Source organism: Plodia interpunctella, chromosome Z (assembly GCF_027563975.2).
Source record: "Plodia interpunctella isolate USDA-ARS_2022_Savannah chromosome Z, ilPloInte3.2, whole genome shotgun sequence".
In the NCBI taxonomy this organism is placed as follows: Eukaryota; Metazoa; Arthropoda; class Insecta; order Lepidoptera; family Pyralidae; genus Plodia; species Plodia interpunctella.
In genome coordinates, this window is record NC_071324.2 from 6933178 (window position 1) to 6952107 (window position 18930).

The window sequence follows — 18930 nt, forward strand, 5'->3', positions numbered from 1 at the left end:
ATTCGTAGATAAATAAATAAAAATTTCAGTTAGACAGGAAAGGCTGTGAATTGTGCGTCTATATGTCTGTTTGTACACGCTAATCTTCGGAACTACTGGAAAAATTTGATTTTTTTAAATCCGTTCGGTAATTTCGGAGATTACCTACCTCAAACATACAAACTCACAAATGCTTACCTCTTTATAATAATAGTTTAGATAATATAGATAAAGTGCCTTTGGTCGGTATGGCTGATTCTTACATTGTATTCATGATATTTCTGCGTAGGTAGGTATTATCTAAAAAATGTTCGAGCACCATTCACGAGGCGCAGTTTTTACAATTTATCATGGAAGGAAATTCTCGAAAGCCGAGCGGAGAGCAAGGCCGGTACGAGGTCGACACAAGGCCGGATTGAAATCCTTCAGAACTCCACAAGGACTGGCCAAGTATCCAATATCTACGTCTACCCGATTGGAATGCCAGAGTCATCGTGGGATTAAAGTAAATTATTTTGTTTTTAACTAACCTTACAAATCAGTTTCAGTCTTCCAGTTCGCAATTGATCCGTCATTGTCCGTCAACGGACAACACAGAAATTTTATGGTGATTAAACGTACGTCAATGTTTGACTTACGTCAGTGTGAAAACCTAAATGTTTTCCATGAAACAATTGACAACAAAGAAGCGGACTACGACGGAACAATGAAGCCGCGGCGGTAAAATTTAAAAAGTAAAATAAAAGTTTAAAAAAAAGATAAGCTATAACATGCACACGCGTCACGGAAAAACATTTACCCACAAACAGAGATCAGTGAATTTTCGAAGGCATCCGCTATTCCATTTTAGCAAAACCGACAGTAATGGAAAAGCTAGCTATTTCGCGGAATCGGGTAACAGTAATGGAAAATCGCAGCAAAATTGTACTTCACAGAATTCGACAACATATTTTGCCACATAAAAGCACGGCTCAGATTCGCATGATTTGTTATTTATATTTTAAACTAGTTTTTATCAACATTAGGCCACTAACAAGTTGGTGTATTTTTAAATTTATTTTTAGTACTCAGTATGCCTACTTACTCACTAAATTGAATCAATGGAGAGGGCTTTCCATTGATTCAATTTAGTGAGACAACGGCTTCTGCCAAAATGGGTATTACTTTTTATGATGAAATGATAGTTGTTTTTTTATGTAGTGGCTAAAAATGAACTTGTGTAAAGGGGCGTATAAAAATGAATGGAAATCACTTTATAACATACGAGTACATACACGACATAGAGAACACTATCAATACATAAGAATAAAACAGTAGAAAGAAAAATTTACATGAAAACAAATAAGCGATAGAGTCATAGTAATAGAATAAGAATTTGGGAAAAAAAATCTGTTTGTCTATATGTCTGTCTGTTTGTACACACTAATCTTCGAAACTACTGGACGGTTTTGAATGAAACTTTTTTTGTTATATTGCTATTAAGCCGGGGCAACGCCTGGGAAAACCTGGCTTAGGGTATAAATGATTTTGAAAAGTGGAACACATGATGGACAACAGTGATGGTCCAGCTAAACTATAGGAAATATAGAAATGACGTCTTAACAAAAGTTGTTCAGCCTGATGAGCATTTCCTGTTGATGTATAGAAATCGAAAATCTGGAACACCTGAAGAAGAGTCATAATGGTCCAGCTTAACTATAGGAAATATAGTTTTTCAGTCTAATGGGCTCCTTCTGTATGTATAGGTATCGTTACACTTTGTGTGTAGAAATAAATTTCTCTAATAATTTTAGTTTATAAGTATTCTATAATTTAAATCAACTAACCCATATCGCCATGGCCCATCATACAGGGAGAATATCCAGTTAGTTGCCCTTTCTCTTGATTTACTTCTTGATAAACTGTGTTAGAGTTAAAAATATATGTTACATATTATTCTTATTTTAACTACATCACAGATAAAATTATTCTTTTACTTATGAACATTACATTATTTAAATATAACACTTGCTAATTAAATTCAATTAAATATATATAATACTTGCTAATTAAATAATTCAAGTTAATTAAATTGATACCTTTTTATACTAATAAACAAACAGGCACGCCCACCTGATGCGAATTGAACTATCAGTAATTTTAACTATTTAAATATCACTCTTGAATAAAAAAAAAGTAAGAAATAAAACTCCAAATTATTTGATAATATTTTTATTGAACACGACAGCACAATGTGCCACATTACAAAGCTCTATGTATATCATAATTATATTGCAGCTAAATAGGGAAATCTAACACGTTGATTTAGAACTCTGCAACTCTTGGTGATTTATCGTTTCACAACTAATTTTCCCTACTATAACATAAGTAACAAATTGAGATTTAGTGCAAACAATATCCTAATATACATTATGTACAGCAATTAAAAGATAAATAAAATACATACACGGTGATACGTTTCATTTACTTGCATCAATCGTATATTGTTCACCGAGAAGTGAAAGTCAACAGATTCTAACGAGGGTGAATGTTGAGGCCCGCGACATGAGTCGACGGCCGCGAACACAAGAGTTGTATATAGTACTTTCCTTCGAGTAATACATAGTGCTTTATACGAGACCTGCCTACAAATATAATAAAAAGACAGCAATATTAATTACAATAACTATACACATTCGCATTATTTTTAAAATAGCTTTTAATTTTCTTTCAGTGTGTATAAAAAGAAGAATTCTCATCGCTGTTATTAAATCTTTATTTAACACGACGGAATTGTGATTGGACCTGTCAAGTGACGTTTGTATGCAGTGAGGCTCAAAAATATTTCCGCCCAGGGAAAAAATGGATTTTCATTAAATTTTCCAGACCGCCTTTGATTCGAATTCAATTATAGTGCCCCACACATATAAGTTCAAATATGGAATAATATGATTTTGAGCAAGTGTCGTATAAAGTACTTACCCTAAGTTTTCCAACTTACTTTAATCGTAATTGTAATGGATAATTTTAACTTCAGTCAAATACAATAGCCTCAGCATGTCTAACTAGTCTTAATCTATACTATAAGGGTTTAAATCATAACTTTGGTTCAACATATATATATGAAATAATAATAAAGTGTGGTCATAAGCATTGAAGTGTTATAAAGAATGACCATGCACATATCTTATAAAATTGTCATGATGAACTATCAGATTCCTCTGAAGTAATATTACTTAAAACTATTAGTGTAATTGATTATTGAAGAACCAAATAAAATGTCTAGTCCAGACTGTTCTCCAATTTCATCTATACCTTAGGTGCTATTGAAATCAATGCCGTTCGAATACTCTGAATGTTGTACCTCTTAAAAAACAGATACCCCATACGCGAACAGAACATGTATTAAATAATATTCGTTAACTACGAGTATATTCCCAGAATATCGATAAAAAATGCTACCAATTGACCAAACAGCGTATCAACAAGTTTTAGAATACTTTGAGCCCAATAAACATATTTTTTATAAAAACGATATGAGTAAAGTCGAGTTGTGAAGACCTAACTTTGAGTCGTTATATTATTGCTCGTGAATTTAATAAATAAAAAAAAAAAAAACAGACTGGTCGATACGATATGTTCAGGTTTGCCGTCAAATATTCAGTAGCTTAGGCCGTAAACCGCACAGTTATTAAGCTTTGAGAAAGCTCTGAATTATAATCCCAGAAATCATAATATCGAAACCGAATCGAATATCGAAAGCTACTCGGGGAAACTTAAATCTAGACAAAGCCTTATTTTAAAATTTATTCGTTTCACACTTACATTTATTTTTCACAAAAATCACCTGTAAGTTTAAGAGTTGCCGGTTGAAAAAAAATGCTGATTTTAACAAGCTTTATATTAAAAAAAAAACAAAAAAGAAAATGTTTGTTTCCATATGTTACTTTACCTATATAAAATAGTGATTTCCGACCTGTATATTAGGATATAGTGTTCTTGGTTACGGACTTTATGAGATTTGCAATTCTATTTTCGAAATTTGATGAACGTCTTTGTTTTTATTTTATCACATCAAGCTTTCAAAATAAAAATCAGTCTTATTGATTCAAACCATAGTTTATGCAAAACTTTGATAGATTTTTATTTAAATAATGTACTTATGCTATTACAAGTGAAAAGCGTGCACACTTTCACTTCACTACTTGCCAAATGGAATTACTTACCCTAAGTTCCCTAAGTACCCTAAGTTTGGAATCTTTCTTCTAAGAGACAATCAATATTGTTACAAAACCCCCTGTCTAGAATAATTAGTTAAAGTTTCTAGACAATACTGCCGCTAACCCTAAATTAATTCAAGATCAAATTATTTCGGAAACAATGTGGGATCCGAACAACAATGATCCTTTGAATTAACATAATGATTCATACTCGTTAGCAATCTAACATCGAAGAGAACGATGCACTGGATTATTCATTACGCATACCTACACAAAGGAATAATCTAGAATTCCTGAAATCAGGTGTGTATGCACACTAATTTTTATTTTGGTGACTATCCTAAAGTCCTTATACTATTATAAACATCAGTGAAAAAAATACTGTAATAATGTCGATGCTTTCAAAGATGTGACAAAAATAAAGTCACACATTTTGCTATGCTAAAAAGCTATGTTTGTAGTACGACAGCTACATGTTAAGAAGTGATGACCATACATGCAATAATTATATTGCATATGATCATAACTTCTTAATAAAAGTTGTTTAAAATTTTTACTTTTTAATGTTGGTCAAGTTTGTTTTTATACATTTTTAATGGGCTTTCCAACCAACTTAAAATCTTCGTAAATCCAACGGCATTTTTACAGTCTATTAATTATCACAATGATCTTAATTACATCTATTTTTTACAATTTTCTGACTTTGTGAGCTACGAATATCATCGAAGTAATAATAACGAATAGTAGTAATAAACAACGATTTTGGAGCTTGATATCATTATACGAGTAGGATATAGTCAATTAGTAATTAGCGTATTGCAAGAAATAAAGACTCATTATTATCGTCAGGCGATATTATCCAAATTTTCGGACCTCTAGCTCGTAACATTTATATTAAGAATTTAAAATGTAAAATTCAAGCGGTGAGTTGACCAACTGAATAAATTAAAAGTGAAAGAATGACGTTGTATATATTCAGCACATTACTAGTGTTGTCCGTCGTCCGCATGTCTCAACAGTTGAACAAAACTTGATGGGTAGAAAATCTCGTATTATGTAAACAGGTAAAAACCACATAGGTAACGTAAGGTAGGTAAGGATTATTATGCAAAAATAATAAAAAATAAAAGAGGTCCGCATACATGGTACAGAAAATTCAAGTAACTAACTTAAACGTCTCTATAGATAGGCCTTCAAAAATGGCATTGAGGTTTGTAAACCCATTTCCTCAACCAAAAATATTCAAATTCGCAAAACATCTAACAGGATCATTTTTAGCTGGCGAAAAATTATTAGCTACTAAATCAACGCTTGCTACTATGGGCTATTCCGAGAAATATCTCGGAATCGAAATGCATTTAACAATTCACTGAATAGATCTAACGAATTCATAAGTTAGTTGATAAACGAAATCCACATAGCACGTTTTATTAGTAACACAAGTATAACCTCTAGATAACTATAATACAGTATAATGTTACAAACGAAACTTGCGCTAGCCGGCTAGGTTAAATGTTAACATTCTAAGCCAATTAATCCAAGTAGCTAACTAAATTCAATGGCTTCGCTGGCCAAGTTATACCAAGGGTAGGCTTATGTCTACCCGATATAACTTGAGTTGACTACTGCAACATATATTTTGGGTATATGTAAAAATATAGCAAAAGGAAAATAATAGCTGTTATTTGCTATTTACTAATTCTATGGCATTCATGGAAAACTTCTTTATTAAAATTTAAATTGATACAATTTATCATATGAGATTATTCATTGTGCTATAAAGATTTGAAAACCCAACCTAACCAGTGGTGGCGACGTTGGCTTCATTTTATGACATGTATGTCAATTATAGGCAAACGATAATCGTTACATAAGTAAATTTTGGATTGGTTTATTACTGACTTACTAGATGTTGCCCTTGGGCTTTGCTCCCGTGGAAATTTTGAGATAAAATATTGCCTATAGCAATCTAGGATAATGAACCTTTCTGATGGTAAAAGAATTTTTGAAATCAGTTCGGTTGTTTCGGAGATTACCTGCCTCAAACTTACCAACTCACAAACGCTTACCTCTTTATAATAATAGTATAGACTAGATGTTGCCCTTGGGCTTTGCTCCTGTGGAAATTTTGAGATAAAATATAGCCTATAGCAATCTAGGATAATAAACCTTTCTGATGGTAAAATATTTTTTAAATCGGTTCGATTGTTTCGGAGATTACCTGCCTCAAACTTACCAACTCACAAACGCTTACCTCTTTATAATAATAGTATAGATAAGTAACGTGAAGAAAACCTTTTAAACAAACGAGCATGAACATAGGTTATATAGGTCACGCTGGTCCGAGGTCAAGTAGGTATCCCATATGTATTTACGAGTATATAAATTGAAATAAAACAATAACATACCTAACCTAATTTCCGCGAATGATTAGGTTGAATGCGCATTTTCATTCATTAATATAGAACTTTGTTTTCGTAGATTGAGGTGGAGTTCTTTTCACGACACAAGTCTCGCCTTCTTGGCTTTTCTCTTCCTCATCCAGATTCTATAGACCCTTTAAGTAAGTTCGTAATGATTTCATTACGTAATTACTACTTAGTAATTTCGTATAAGATAGCAAATTATCTCATCACGTCTCGTTCTAATATTGACAATGATCTGTTATAGCACTTCCAAGTCCCACTTATTATTTCTTTTTTTCTCCAGCATCGCGTTTCAAATGCCTCTAAATGTTCTCTGTCTCTTTTGTGCTAGAAAGTATCTCCTACAGAAATATGAATAGAATTAGTGCCCGGCATATAACATTTGTGCATGCGTAGTTTTTTTTTTAATGGAAAAACGATTTCTGCTGGAGTAACGTTGTTCTAGCAATAACATTTTAAACTAATAATCGGAGAGAGAAATATTGTTCATGGTAAGGTAGCTTATGTGTGTGGAAGTATGTGCCGCGAAAATATAATTTGTGCGTGTTCAGGTTATGGAACTTGCAACGTTTTGCAAAATCGTGTTTCTCTTAAACCCTTACAGGTAAGCATGTAGATTAAATATACACGAGTAGTTCTTGATTTGTGCCCATGGCACTTATAATTAGATTTATGAAAATACTTATAATTTACGAGTGATCGCACTTTTTTGAAAATAAAAAAAATAATCGCAGCGCCGAAATGATAGACTGTTAGATATTAAATTACCATGTTTTGGTTATTAAAACCCTTTTTATATATTACGATTACTCATGATGTGAACTATGTTGTACGTAAACCAAATATAATATGGACACGATTGGATCTATTGATGTGTTCTAAATATATTGATTGAATTAGATATCATTTCAATGCAGCCTTGGTGGAGTGATGTCTGAAGGACGACCAGTTCCTGACCAAAAAAGATCGGAACCTAGTTCCAGTACCAAACAGATCGTTCATTTCATTCACTCGTTTGTAACAAAGTGACAAACCTTAAGGCCACATCAGAGTTGCAGTGCCAGCGGTGTCTAACAAAAAGGCAATGCATGCCTGCCAGCCGGTTATCCGTGCCAATTTTCAGAATTGCCATCTTGTATTTACGCGGCGGTCGACGTTTCCAGAGCGCACTATTAACCCAAATAGCATGGGCCTGCATTGTCTAACTATGTAGGTATATGCTCGTTTCCGTCAACGGCACGCTAGAGACCCGAAATACAACGTGAAATAATGACACAATGTGACGAAAGCCAATGTACAGCATTGAGACGTCAGGTCAGCTGTTACCAGAAGGCAAGAGTCGATACACTATCGTTCCAGTTACTTGCCTAAATAAATTAACTGCAATTAAACAGCGAAAATGTATTCTAGAAGCAAATACTTGTTTTTCCAGTGGACTAGTGAATTTTAATGTCAGAATAAAACGATATCCCTCATCAACATCGTCATCAAAAAGTATTTAATTGATATTACAAAACCAAAAAATAAAATTGTTATAATATTTTATTTTTTTGTTGTTTTAATCCAGTTGCGGTCGTAAAAAAAAGTCCACACAAACTTTACAGTTAGATGCACATGGCGATATATAAAACTGGCAATTTATATAATTGCCAGGCAACTTTCTAGGAAATCTGCCGATTGGCTGAGGTATGACTGCTATAAAAATCGTGTCGCTAACTTCCTGCATATATCTAATGTATATAACGCGACGTATGTGTTGTATAGGTTTATAAAAAAAGGTCAATTAGCATAACAGGAAATCAAATATTGCATATCATGCCGTTCTAGCGTTACTAATAGAATTTTGATCGCATAAAATTAAACTCTGGCTAGTATAATAGAATATACCTATAATAAAAATAACACAATTAATTTTATATGTACATAATGTACACAAACAACGCAACATCTGAATGTAGCCTCTGTGTATAAAAATATTACTTATACAAGAAAACAGTGGGATTATACATTATAAAACAAAACCGAATAAGAGCAATATTTACAATAGAAAGGCTAAACGAACCCAATCTTACACAATAAAGTCAGTTGCCTAAGGAATTCGTAGAAGATATGGTTAAGCAATATAATAGACAAAATATTCTAACACACCTTACCGACAAGAGCTTCATACGCTTCATTTTGTACAAGTAAAATAACGAGTTTCGGTAGATTCGAGTTCAACAAAATTAAATAGGTTATACTTGTTCATATAATAACACCGAAAATCTGAATATATCTATAAAAGTATTAAATTATGCAAACTTTTACCGTTGAATATGTTTTTTGTGCAACGTTTCTGAAGAGTGTCGTGTTTTCATCTGATAACAACTAATAACATTGTTAAGAGTCTAGTAATATAAATTTCAAAACAAATGTAGATATTTCCAGATAGTATGCTACACGCATACGACATATACCGCAGAGTACAATACATACATATCACAAGTAGCTAAATACTAAAACATAATTACTGTGAGTAAATGAAAATTTGTTCAAATCCAACAATCAAACTGCATTAATTTAAACAAGTCATAATAAAGTTATTTTAAAAATCAAACACGAGAAAGCTTGAGATGATTTTGGATCCCATTAAAATCAGCTGTTACCACGTACAGAGGTAGACGGACCCGCCACGTGGCTGGGTGTATATCGAAGCGATCATTATTCGAAAGACATTAGATTGGCCGGTAAAGGCTTCACCATTTTATTCGAAACGTTGTCTATTAATGAGACCCATTGCTTCGATGCACATTCTGTGCCGGTTCTGGAACAAACATACACAATGTACATCACAGGACGACACGCAGATATTCGAATTATACGCCATATATAGCTGTAGTACTATCCGAGCGAACTAAACACAATTCGGACAGAATTTTAACGGTATTTATTGCATGCACGCAGAGTGTAAAACATCTTTTAACTAAATAGAATGCTAAAAAGATCTTAATCTCCAACCTATTGGCATTAAATAAATAAAAATATAATAATGATAACTCACTTAAACTTGTAGATGGTGCCGGCGTGGTGGTTGACTAGCTGGAAGGCAAGAGCGGAATTGGCGTCACGCGCGGCCGCCCAGCCTTCTAGGGATAACATCTTACAACGTTCCAGGCGGAAATCACTACGATTTGTACTGCCGACAAAAATACATACTTGAAAAAACTCTAAATTAAACATTTATTTATTAAACACTTTAATTTATTAAACACTTTGAGTGAATGAGTGAGTGTTTTTCCCTTTTATTATAAATTATAGATGTTTTTTTAAAAACACGACTTCCCAATCAACTTTAAATATTTGTTTCAATTAACTTTAAATATATCAGCAGCATTCTTACAGTCTATGAGTTATCACAATGGTCATAAATATATTTTTTTTTTATCTAGAGCATATTTTTTTTTAGAACTTTCTGACCTTGTCATCTACCCTATACCTATGCGAGACGCGCATGGCACATCTAATTTCATATTAATGTATGTGTACGGCAAGCACACAGTAGAAACAAAGGGTGCTAATAGAAAATTACGACGACGTCGGGTCGTCGTGGGAACCTAAACATACTTAAGTATAGACCGGGCTCTTGATACGTGCAATAAGACGAGCGAGCGGCGGCATTGCTTAGTTAGAATATTACGAATATTCTTATACAGTAATAGCTGATGCTTGCGACTTCGTTCGCGTGGCCGAACAATTTTTGGTAAGGAGTCAAAACTATTAGACAAATTTAATTATACAGACAAATGTAACGATACCTAATACGTACAGAAGATGTTAATCAGACTGAAAAAGTATACTTTCTATAGTTTACCTGAACTATTATGACTCTTGTTCAGATGTCCAGATCTTCGATTTTTATACCTCAACAGAAAATGCTCATCAGACTGAACAATTTTTGTTTAATCGTCATTTCTATTTTTCCTATAGTTTAGCTGTACATCATAGGTCAACATCAGGTCTGTTGAGATATAAAAATCTCTTTTTTATTATAACCTAATTGCTAATAATGATATTTTTTTTAAATATATTCAATTCATGCTGAGATTGTAAATTTGTACAATCACCTAAATTAGAGGAAATATTAATTAAATGTATTAGTATTTAATTTACTTAACTATAATCAGGATATCAATATCAAACGTTAAGCTTAATTGCATGATCATATATGCATGAGCCCCGCCCCACGCTCATTTACTACAAGATATACGGTATACGGTACACGGTACTAGTACACGTCCGTACATTGCATAAGCACATTATTTGTAAATAACAAACACAATTCAATTATTCAAATTAACAATATCATACATTCATTTTTTTTCTGTAAAATCAAGATGAACGGCAAGACTTGACCCGACGGTGGCCCAGATTACAGTTTCTTGCGGAACACGCTATCGAAATTTATTGTGCAAACTTCACGACAAATATCACTGAAGACTGCAGGTGCAATTCTATCTATACAACAAATACACAATAATAGCACAAGGTCTACACTGAACATTCAGAGATTAATCATAGGTGTCACACGTACTTTCCAAATATTTTAACAGATTAAGAAATGTCTTATAGTTTTCTTTATTAGATCTACGATTACGATAGTAATATGCAACTTAGGATGTCGCTGTTGCATATTAGTATGTTCTAACATGCAACAGAAAAAGTTTACGAAATTATTTTTATATGCTTTCTCTCACTCACCCTTTAAATGACTTAGAAGCGTAGAAAATGAGGATTTTCCCAGAAATCTGAAGCCAATACCTCTGCCAAGACGATAGGGATATTTTTCTACCGTCTTTTAAGATCGTTTTTCTGCGGACGAAACCTTCATAATCACATTCAATGTCATCTGCCTTTGACAAGTCGCTGAAAATAAAATATTATTCAGTGATCTTACTTTCTCGCACCATACGCTAAGGTAAAATCTGCCCATATGCTTCTCATGTATACATGAGGAACACATGGGCAGATTTAACCTTGGCGTTAGACAAAGATTAACAACCGTATTGAAAATGACTATGAATAAAATAAATATACAAAATAAAACCTTCTTTTTCACACTCTGTACATAGTGATATGTACTTAATAAAAATAGAACTCATACATTCTAATCTTATTTCAGGGTTTTTTCCTTGTTTACAGTAATCGGCAGTAAATACTATACTATATGTATGCATGTTTGTACACATTGCGACAACAAAAGATAATATGACCGGAATCCGCACGAGATAACATACCTGCGCGGGAGTGTCTGCGACAGTTTGTCGCAGACGACGGAGCTCGGAGACTCCAGCAACGTGTCGTCCAACAAGTTGACGGACCCCGCCGGGGTCTTCTCCTCCATTTTCTCATCCGTGTGACTTTTTCCGAATATGCTGTAATTTATAAACTAGAAGTAGCTCGAATGGTAAATGCAACTGTTAAAAGCCATTATTTACAAAATCGAATTAAGTACTATATTTAAAAATGTAGCTCTATAAATGATTGGTACTAAATCGAATCACGGAGCTAAATTTAGTATGATTTCCGCAAAAATAATTATAGAGCATTACCCCTTTATTATTATTTTTATTATTTATTTTATATGAACTACACATTACAGAGTGTAATCCGGGGTGTTGCATGTAAATTTTTGCCGACGTTTCTATCACTAGTTCGACAAACTGCAACCTAGTGTTCTTAGAATCAACATGCCTACCTATTGATATGTCTTTAACTTTTCATGAGAAACAAACTAACTTGATAAGAAAATTAAGATTAGCGTGCACAGGAACAAATTTCCTAAAACTTCAGTAGTGACAAACTCAACTGCACACTTGGACAATGCTAAAAATTGTGTTCATCTGGTGATCGGATCGTGATCTAAGGTGATCAACGTGTAACAAAACATGGTCTTATAAACAAAGGTTCTTAAATTTATCCATGTTCTATGTTATAATTACAGTATAATTCGAATATATAATAATTGATACTGACTTAATTATACTGACAACTGTATTACATTGAGTTTGAAATTTATTTTGATACATTGATGTTGTTTTTTGAACATTTTTTTAGTTATTTGAAGCTTAATTTATTATGTGTGTAATTATTTCTAATCTTTGTATTATAGTTATTTCTGAAATTTTTACTGTGTCTCAAAACAACTTTATAGTATAAATAAATGTATTTTTTCTGTTAACCGTACGTACTTTTCATACACGAGAGTGTGAGTGTTTTATCTTACTTAAAACAAATACATATACGAGTTCATTTTAACGTCGAGTTATCAGCAGTTAGCCGCTGCAGCTAAACTAGATGTACATGTTTGTGTAGCAAGCGACATCACTTTCATGCAAACTATGCGCACAGTAGCGTTTCTTTGAAATCAAAGTAACTGGCATATTTCACAATAAAAATAAGATTACGATAATAAAAAAACTGTTTTATGTATAAATAAATAATCAAAAATCCCTAAGGTTGAAAAGCCCTCAAGCGCTCAGAACTAAAATGTTTAAATAACAAACTTTGTTTAACGAGGATGCAAGGGTGAAAATTTGCCGCTGAGTGTAGCACGAACCTATTTGTACATACTTATTTGTAATTGGCTATTCGACTGGGTAAAAAAGAAAATGTATGAAGATATATTTAAATAATGAAACACGATAATTAAATGTCACTAATTGATCAGGTTTAATAATTACGAGATTTATAATTTTTTCTGTGACATTATAGTATAATAGAAATGCTTTTTGACTACAAAATCTGTGGCGTCACAATACATTACTGCGATACAAACTCAATATTTTTTTTTTTACATTAGTCAATATAATCTTATTTTACTGGGTAGAGAATAGCCAATTGTAATCGGCCAAAATTGGCTTTTATGTACATTACTACAGCAAGTACAAAGAGTTCAGTCATTGCCGATTTGTATTAGATTTGACCACTACATGTGAAATGTGTTTAAATCAAAATGCTTGTGAAATTTAGTGACATGCTTGCTATTGCGTAGTTTCGATAAGAGCCAATCAGACTACGAATCATAATCATACTTTATAACCACATGGTAAGATAGGTATACTTTACTCGAAATGAAAAGTACAGCTAATAGGCGCCAATATATTAATCGTCCATTAATTATCCCTTGAACGCGCTACATACATTTTTAAAATGTATTTATAATAGGTTTCACACACAATGAAAATATTAATTCTTCACATATTACCTACGCAGAGTACACTAAAAGTAAATTGTTCATTTAATTGAGAAGCGCAACAAAATTAGTTTAAAATAAAAACCAAAACTAATTTATTACAATGATGTCCAACGATCAAAGAAGGCATATTGAGACTGTTCTTTTATACAAAATTAACACGCGCAAGTAAACAATAAAACCTACCTAAAAATGAAACATGCACATTCCAGTTAAAAGTGTTATATCAAGGTGCCTTCTTACTATTCATGTTTCACGATTGAGCACAAAGCATGCTTGTACATCTCTTTACTTTTATTTACTTAAACAGGGGCCATTCTCGCTAAGAGAGAAAGACGTCAAGTACATACATTATGCACCCTATATGGCGTTATATTACGACATATCAAAAAATTCGTAATTTATTGGCTGTTACCCTACATATCTGGAGTCATTTTTGCTAATTCCGAATATTTAACTTACTAAATAAAACATGTCTGATGCATATTTTCCCGAATGACGGCAAGAGACTTATGTAGTTCTGTGTACTCTCAAGACAGTAATGCAAAATATATCATAGTGGCCTACCAAAGTTATATTAGTATGTTTTACTTAGCTTTTAATGTTATTAATAATTAAAATGTATATTGTTTTTATTATTTCACAATTGTAGGTATATATAAATTAAACAGAAGTAAAGTTATACTACAATTTATAACTACATTAGGTACGATTTTTATAATTCCAATTAAAAAAGGTTAGTATTTCTGATATCTTTAAAATGGCCCCTGTTTATATCAACATCCGGAATACGTTTTGACATCTACGTTATACAAGCCATCGTGTCCATCAACCATAGTAATTCACTCACCCCACACCAAAATTGACCTTGTGAAAATTTCTTGGCAAGCTCGCACTACGAAACCTATGTAACCGAGCGCAATGAGAAAAATATATTTTACAAAGATTACTGATTAACAATTTATTGTTTAAGACATAATTATGTCTTTAAAATAAAACACATAACTATACTATATTTTTTTAAAGAAAGTACATGAATATTTAGTGTAGAGCAGACAGAGTTTACTATATTTTTTTAAAGAAAGTACATGAATATTTTGTGTAGAGCAGACAGAGTTAAGAACAAAATATATCTGAAGTACACTGCACCCCAACTAAATACATCAACACTATATATAACACATTTTTCACCTGCACGTTCGGGGCGGCCCTAGCCAAAGTAAAACCCTTGTGGACGGCTCCATTTGTAAAAATATTTTTATATGTATTTAGTTGAAGTTTGATTTCATTAAAGTGAGCAAAATAAAATTTTAAACGAAATAGTGCAACACCTTACTCATGGAAATTATTAATATTATTTGAACAAAATTGTTACGATGGTGGGAGAAGATATACATACTTGGAGCCGAGAGAACGACATTTCCTATGAGTTGGTATAAACTTCGACTGCTGGTATGTCCCTTGTAGCCGCAGCGACCCAGAGCCCAGTCTGTGGGATGGAGAGAGGGAGAAAGGTGTAGAGGTTCCTTGGATAACTTCTTTTACAGATTCCTTTGACCCTGTGCAACTTCCCACTGGTGATGGTGGTTCAAGTTTCTTGGAGAGTCTGCAAAATTTATAATAAATTTGTTTAACATATCAATATTTAAATAGCCCAATCTCTAGGTTTTTACATGGTATAAGCAAGCATAAACATACTAATCATTAAAAAAACTTATTACATACACTTGTATAAAGGACATAGACAATAAAGACACAAAGTCAGAAGCTTTATATATATATAACATATATATAAAGCTTCTTATATATATATATATATATATATATATATATATATATAACATTATAATAAACTAACTTGTACTGATCATCTTCCACAAACTTCTGCAGTTCTTCAATGTACCGAACACTATTCAAATAATCTGCAACATGGGGCAAAGGTGCTATGTCATATTCAGAGGTCTGGTACCTCTCTACTGCTTTCAAAACCACGGCCATCTTCGCTATCCGATGTGGGGAACCGTCGGGGTGTGCTATGGATATGTATGTAAGATCAGTTAAAAATAAACCTGAAACAAAAATCATTCTATATTTTTCATAATACATTACAGTCCATCATCATTATAAATGAATCTGTGAACAGTAGTAATAAAACATCAAGGCTAAAGGAAATCAAGAGACTTTTATAAAATGATAACATGATGTCATCAATGGTTAGTCTGATGGTAAACTTAATATATAAAACATGTTATTACATTGCTATTTCACAATGTATTATTATATTGGTATTTCACAATGTACTATCAAAATATGTAGGAGTACTGAACTAAACCTTATATAATTGCAAGTAATATTTTAACTTACCAAGATAAGGTATGCAAGGCAAAGATATTGATTTCAAATATTCTCTCAGAGCAGTCCAATTGTCTTTTTCTCCAAATAACTCGGCTAATTTATCAAATTGTTGTTTGTCTTTCTTTGATAAAAGTGTCCACGTTTTAGTTAACCTGGTGAAAAAATAATACAAAATCTATCATGATTAACAAACATACAGAGTAGTACAATAAAATGTGATTACCAACCTGTATATACTAGCACTTAGCAATGCAGAAATAACAGCAAAAAGAGAATGCAAATTATTCAGATCATATAGCTTTTTAGCAACTTTAATAAAATGTGTCATTGTTTCAGCCCTGGATTTTGGCGATTGCCCATTTAATATTTCTTGTACAGTCCAAAAGCTGACCTAAAACAGTAAGCTGAATGTTAAAATACAGGTGTGTTATAAATATTAGGATGACTTCCACATTTCTGGAGCAATATTCATCTTCTGAAGACAATGTAGCAAGAGTATTCACATTATCCACAGCACTCTATATACAGAAGCATTATTATTGCAGATTAATAAATGCTATATGAATGAATGTTAAATGGTTCTATTCCATAACATTAAAATAATAATTGTATGTCCCCATAACATAGTAAAGTGGATATTATCACAGGAAAGTTGGAAAACTATAATTTTATAAATATTGTACTAATATACCCTATTAAATCTCTTGGTAAATGCCACCACATTGGGTGCAACAGTCAACTTATTTGATTTGTTCCAGCCGCAAGTGGTCAGCTCTTCAGGCTGAATAGATTTGAAACAGGGCAAGTCCAGCAAAGTGAGTTGATTGGCGATGTCTTCAGGGGTCAGCCTCAAGGCTGAACAAACCACTTTGTCCCATGTTTGGTTGAGAGAGGACGCTCCAGAGGGCAAACTGCTTGTTTTGTACTGATATATTGGATCATGTTGTCTGTTAATGCCACTATCACCATGCCTAGAGATAATTAAAATAGTTATCATAGATTATTAACATATGCAATTTCAAAATATTTACAGAAACTACACTAATGGAGATGAAACTGATGAAAGGCCTGTGAAAAGAATAAGAATATGTTTTTATTTACTACATTTAATAATTTGTTTTGTTAAAAAATATCTTATACTCATATTGATCCAGAACTAAATTTATGTCAGATTCTTATAAGCTTTTATGGCATATACTCAATTCAATCATCGAGAAGATACATTTGAAATAAATCATTTTAGATGTTCATTTATATATTTTTTTGTACTTACCCATAATTGTAATAACACGCACAGTCATCCTTTGTGTAAGGTATAGGTTGGCTATTTAAAGGCACACTTGATAGTTTCTTGTTATTTTGTTTGCATGAGGGCTTCTCATCCAATGGCCAGTTTTCTTCATCTTCATGCTGAAAAATAACATAGTATAAAAACCTGACCAAGACAAGTCAAGTTCAAAAGCAATGCAAGCCTTGAATAATTTTACATTACCATACTACATACTTACTGTATCAATTATGCGCCACATATTTATGTATCTATCATGCGTCTATACTATTTTATCACAATTTTTCCTACTGCATTAGACCTTTATAACACGAAGGAAACAAAATATATAAATTAAAAACTTACTTCAACTATGCTCAGTACGGCTAGACTGTCGCTCAATATATCACGCGGCATGTCGACCTGATATGCCACATAATTTAATCACTTTACTGGAATCACCTAAGACAATAATTTATTATGCTTGATCTTTGTAAATGTAAATAAACAACAGATTAGTATTGTTTGTCATTTGCTAATTATGTTTAAATATTGTGTGTTGTGTTGGTTAATTTTAGAAACAGTATCTACATAGAAAGTAATAAGAAACGAACAATACACCCACATTAGTATTACATTGTTACATTTTTTATTTCCCGAATAAAATATCAGATTTGTCACTATTTACACCAACCATAATTAAGCGGCATTTGTAAGGCACCTTGCATTACTTAAATTAAATTAGCGATGTCTCGTAGGAGTATGACCTCCTATCGATTGTTTACTACTTCGAAATAAAGGTTCATTAAGCACCTTTAACACTACTCGCCACAATATTTATAATTTACTTATTCTTTTTATTTCAAACTCCATTACTCACCTCAATTTGTATATGAAAATAGAAAACTTAAATCAATTAACAAAATTAAAAAATAATTATAAAGATATGACTTTCATTGTAGAATGGCGGCGCCACAATAAGTATGACAGCTGTCAACATATATTTTTTTTGTTTTATTCCCTCACAACTTGGATTTAGTACTAGTACTTCGTTCAACATCCCTCATTTCATTGAGAAAGGTACAAAGGGATCTAGCCCATACAGCCAAGCTGTCAACATAATCTGACAACATGAAGTCCATATTTTAATAAGTCTTCACGTGTGAAGTGTATCGAGCTTCTTTTCGACCGTTTATGGGCTCGAAAGTTTTACAACGTGAGGCGTATCCCATAGTTTTCGAAGTTTTTTTTTATCTTATGGAAATTTTTTTTTCCGAATATTTCATGTTGTATTTTCACAAACGAATGCTTACATAATGAAGGGATTAATAAAGTACTATAAAATAAACGTTTCGACACAACAAAAGGCGACAAAGCTTTTGTGTACCTAACATACGGTGCTGGTACTCTGGCGGGATACATTTGCAGTAATACTCCCTATTCCATGACAGTACCCTAAACGATATTGAAGGC

At 32.5% G+C, this 18930-nt stretch overlaps 1 protein-coding gene across 2 annotated transcripts; it reads right to left on the reverse strand.

Annotated features, from left to right (window-relative positions):
• Positions 1 to 8081: 8081 nt before the first annotated feature.
• RalGPS (Ral GEF with PH domain and SH3 binding motif) lies at positions 8082 to 18474 on the reverse strand. 2 transcript variants are annotated; one of them, XM_053768065.2, is made up of 13 exons: positions 18338 to 18474; positions 17824 to 17919; positions 17464 to 17600; positions 16882 to 17161; positions 16418 to 16581; positions 16200 to 16342; positions 15694 to 15904; positions 15235 to 15441; positions 14686 to 14739; positions 11878 to 12015; positions 11342 to 11506; positions 9645 to 9779; positions 8082 to 9407 (listed from the first exon to the last, which is right to left on the reverse strand). In XM_053768065.2, the coding sequence occupies exons 2-13, from the start codon at positions 17872 to 17874 to the stop codon at positions 9305 to 9307; spliced, it is 1788 nt and encodes a 595-aa protein (XP_053624040.1). In that variant the 5' UTR covers positions 17875 to 17919; positions 18338 to 18474; the 3' UTR covers positions 8082 to 9304. The 2 variants fall into 2 exon arrangements, with proteins under 2 accessions (XP_053624040.1, XP_053624041.1); XM_053768066.2 differs by lacking the exon at positions 14686 to 14739.
• Between the last annotated feature and the right edge of the window lie 456 nt (positions 18475 to 18930).

Coding starts and splice junctions, on each gene's coding strand:
- RalGPS (XM_053768065.2), bottom strand. CDS start 17,874: ATGCCGCGTGATATATTGAGCGACAGTCTAGCCGTACTGAGCATAGTT. Junction 15,442..15,693: donor GTGGAAGATGATCAGTACAA/GTTAGTTTATTA, acceptor TAAATTTTGCAG/ACTCTCCAAGAAACTTGAAC. Junction 9,408..9,644: donor GGCACCATCTACAAGTTTAA/GTGAGTTATCAT, acceptor TGTTTGTTCCAG/AACCGGCACAGAATGTGCAT.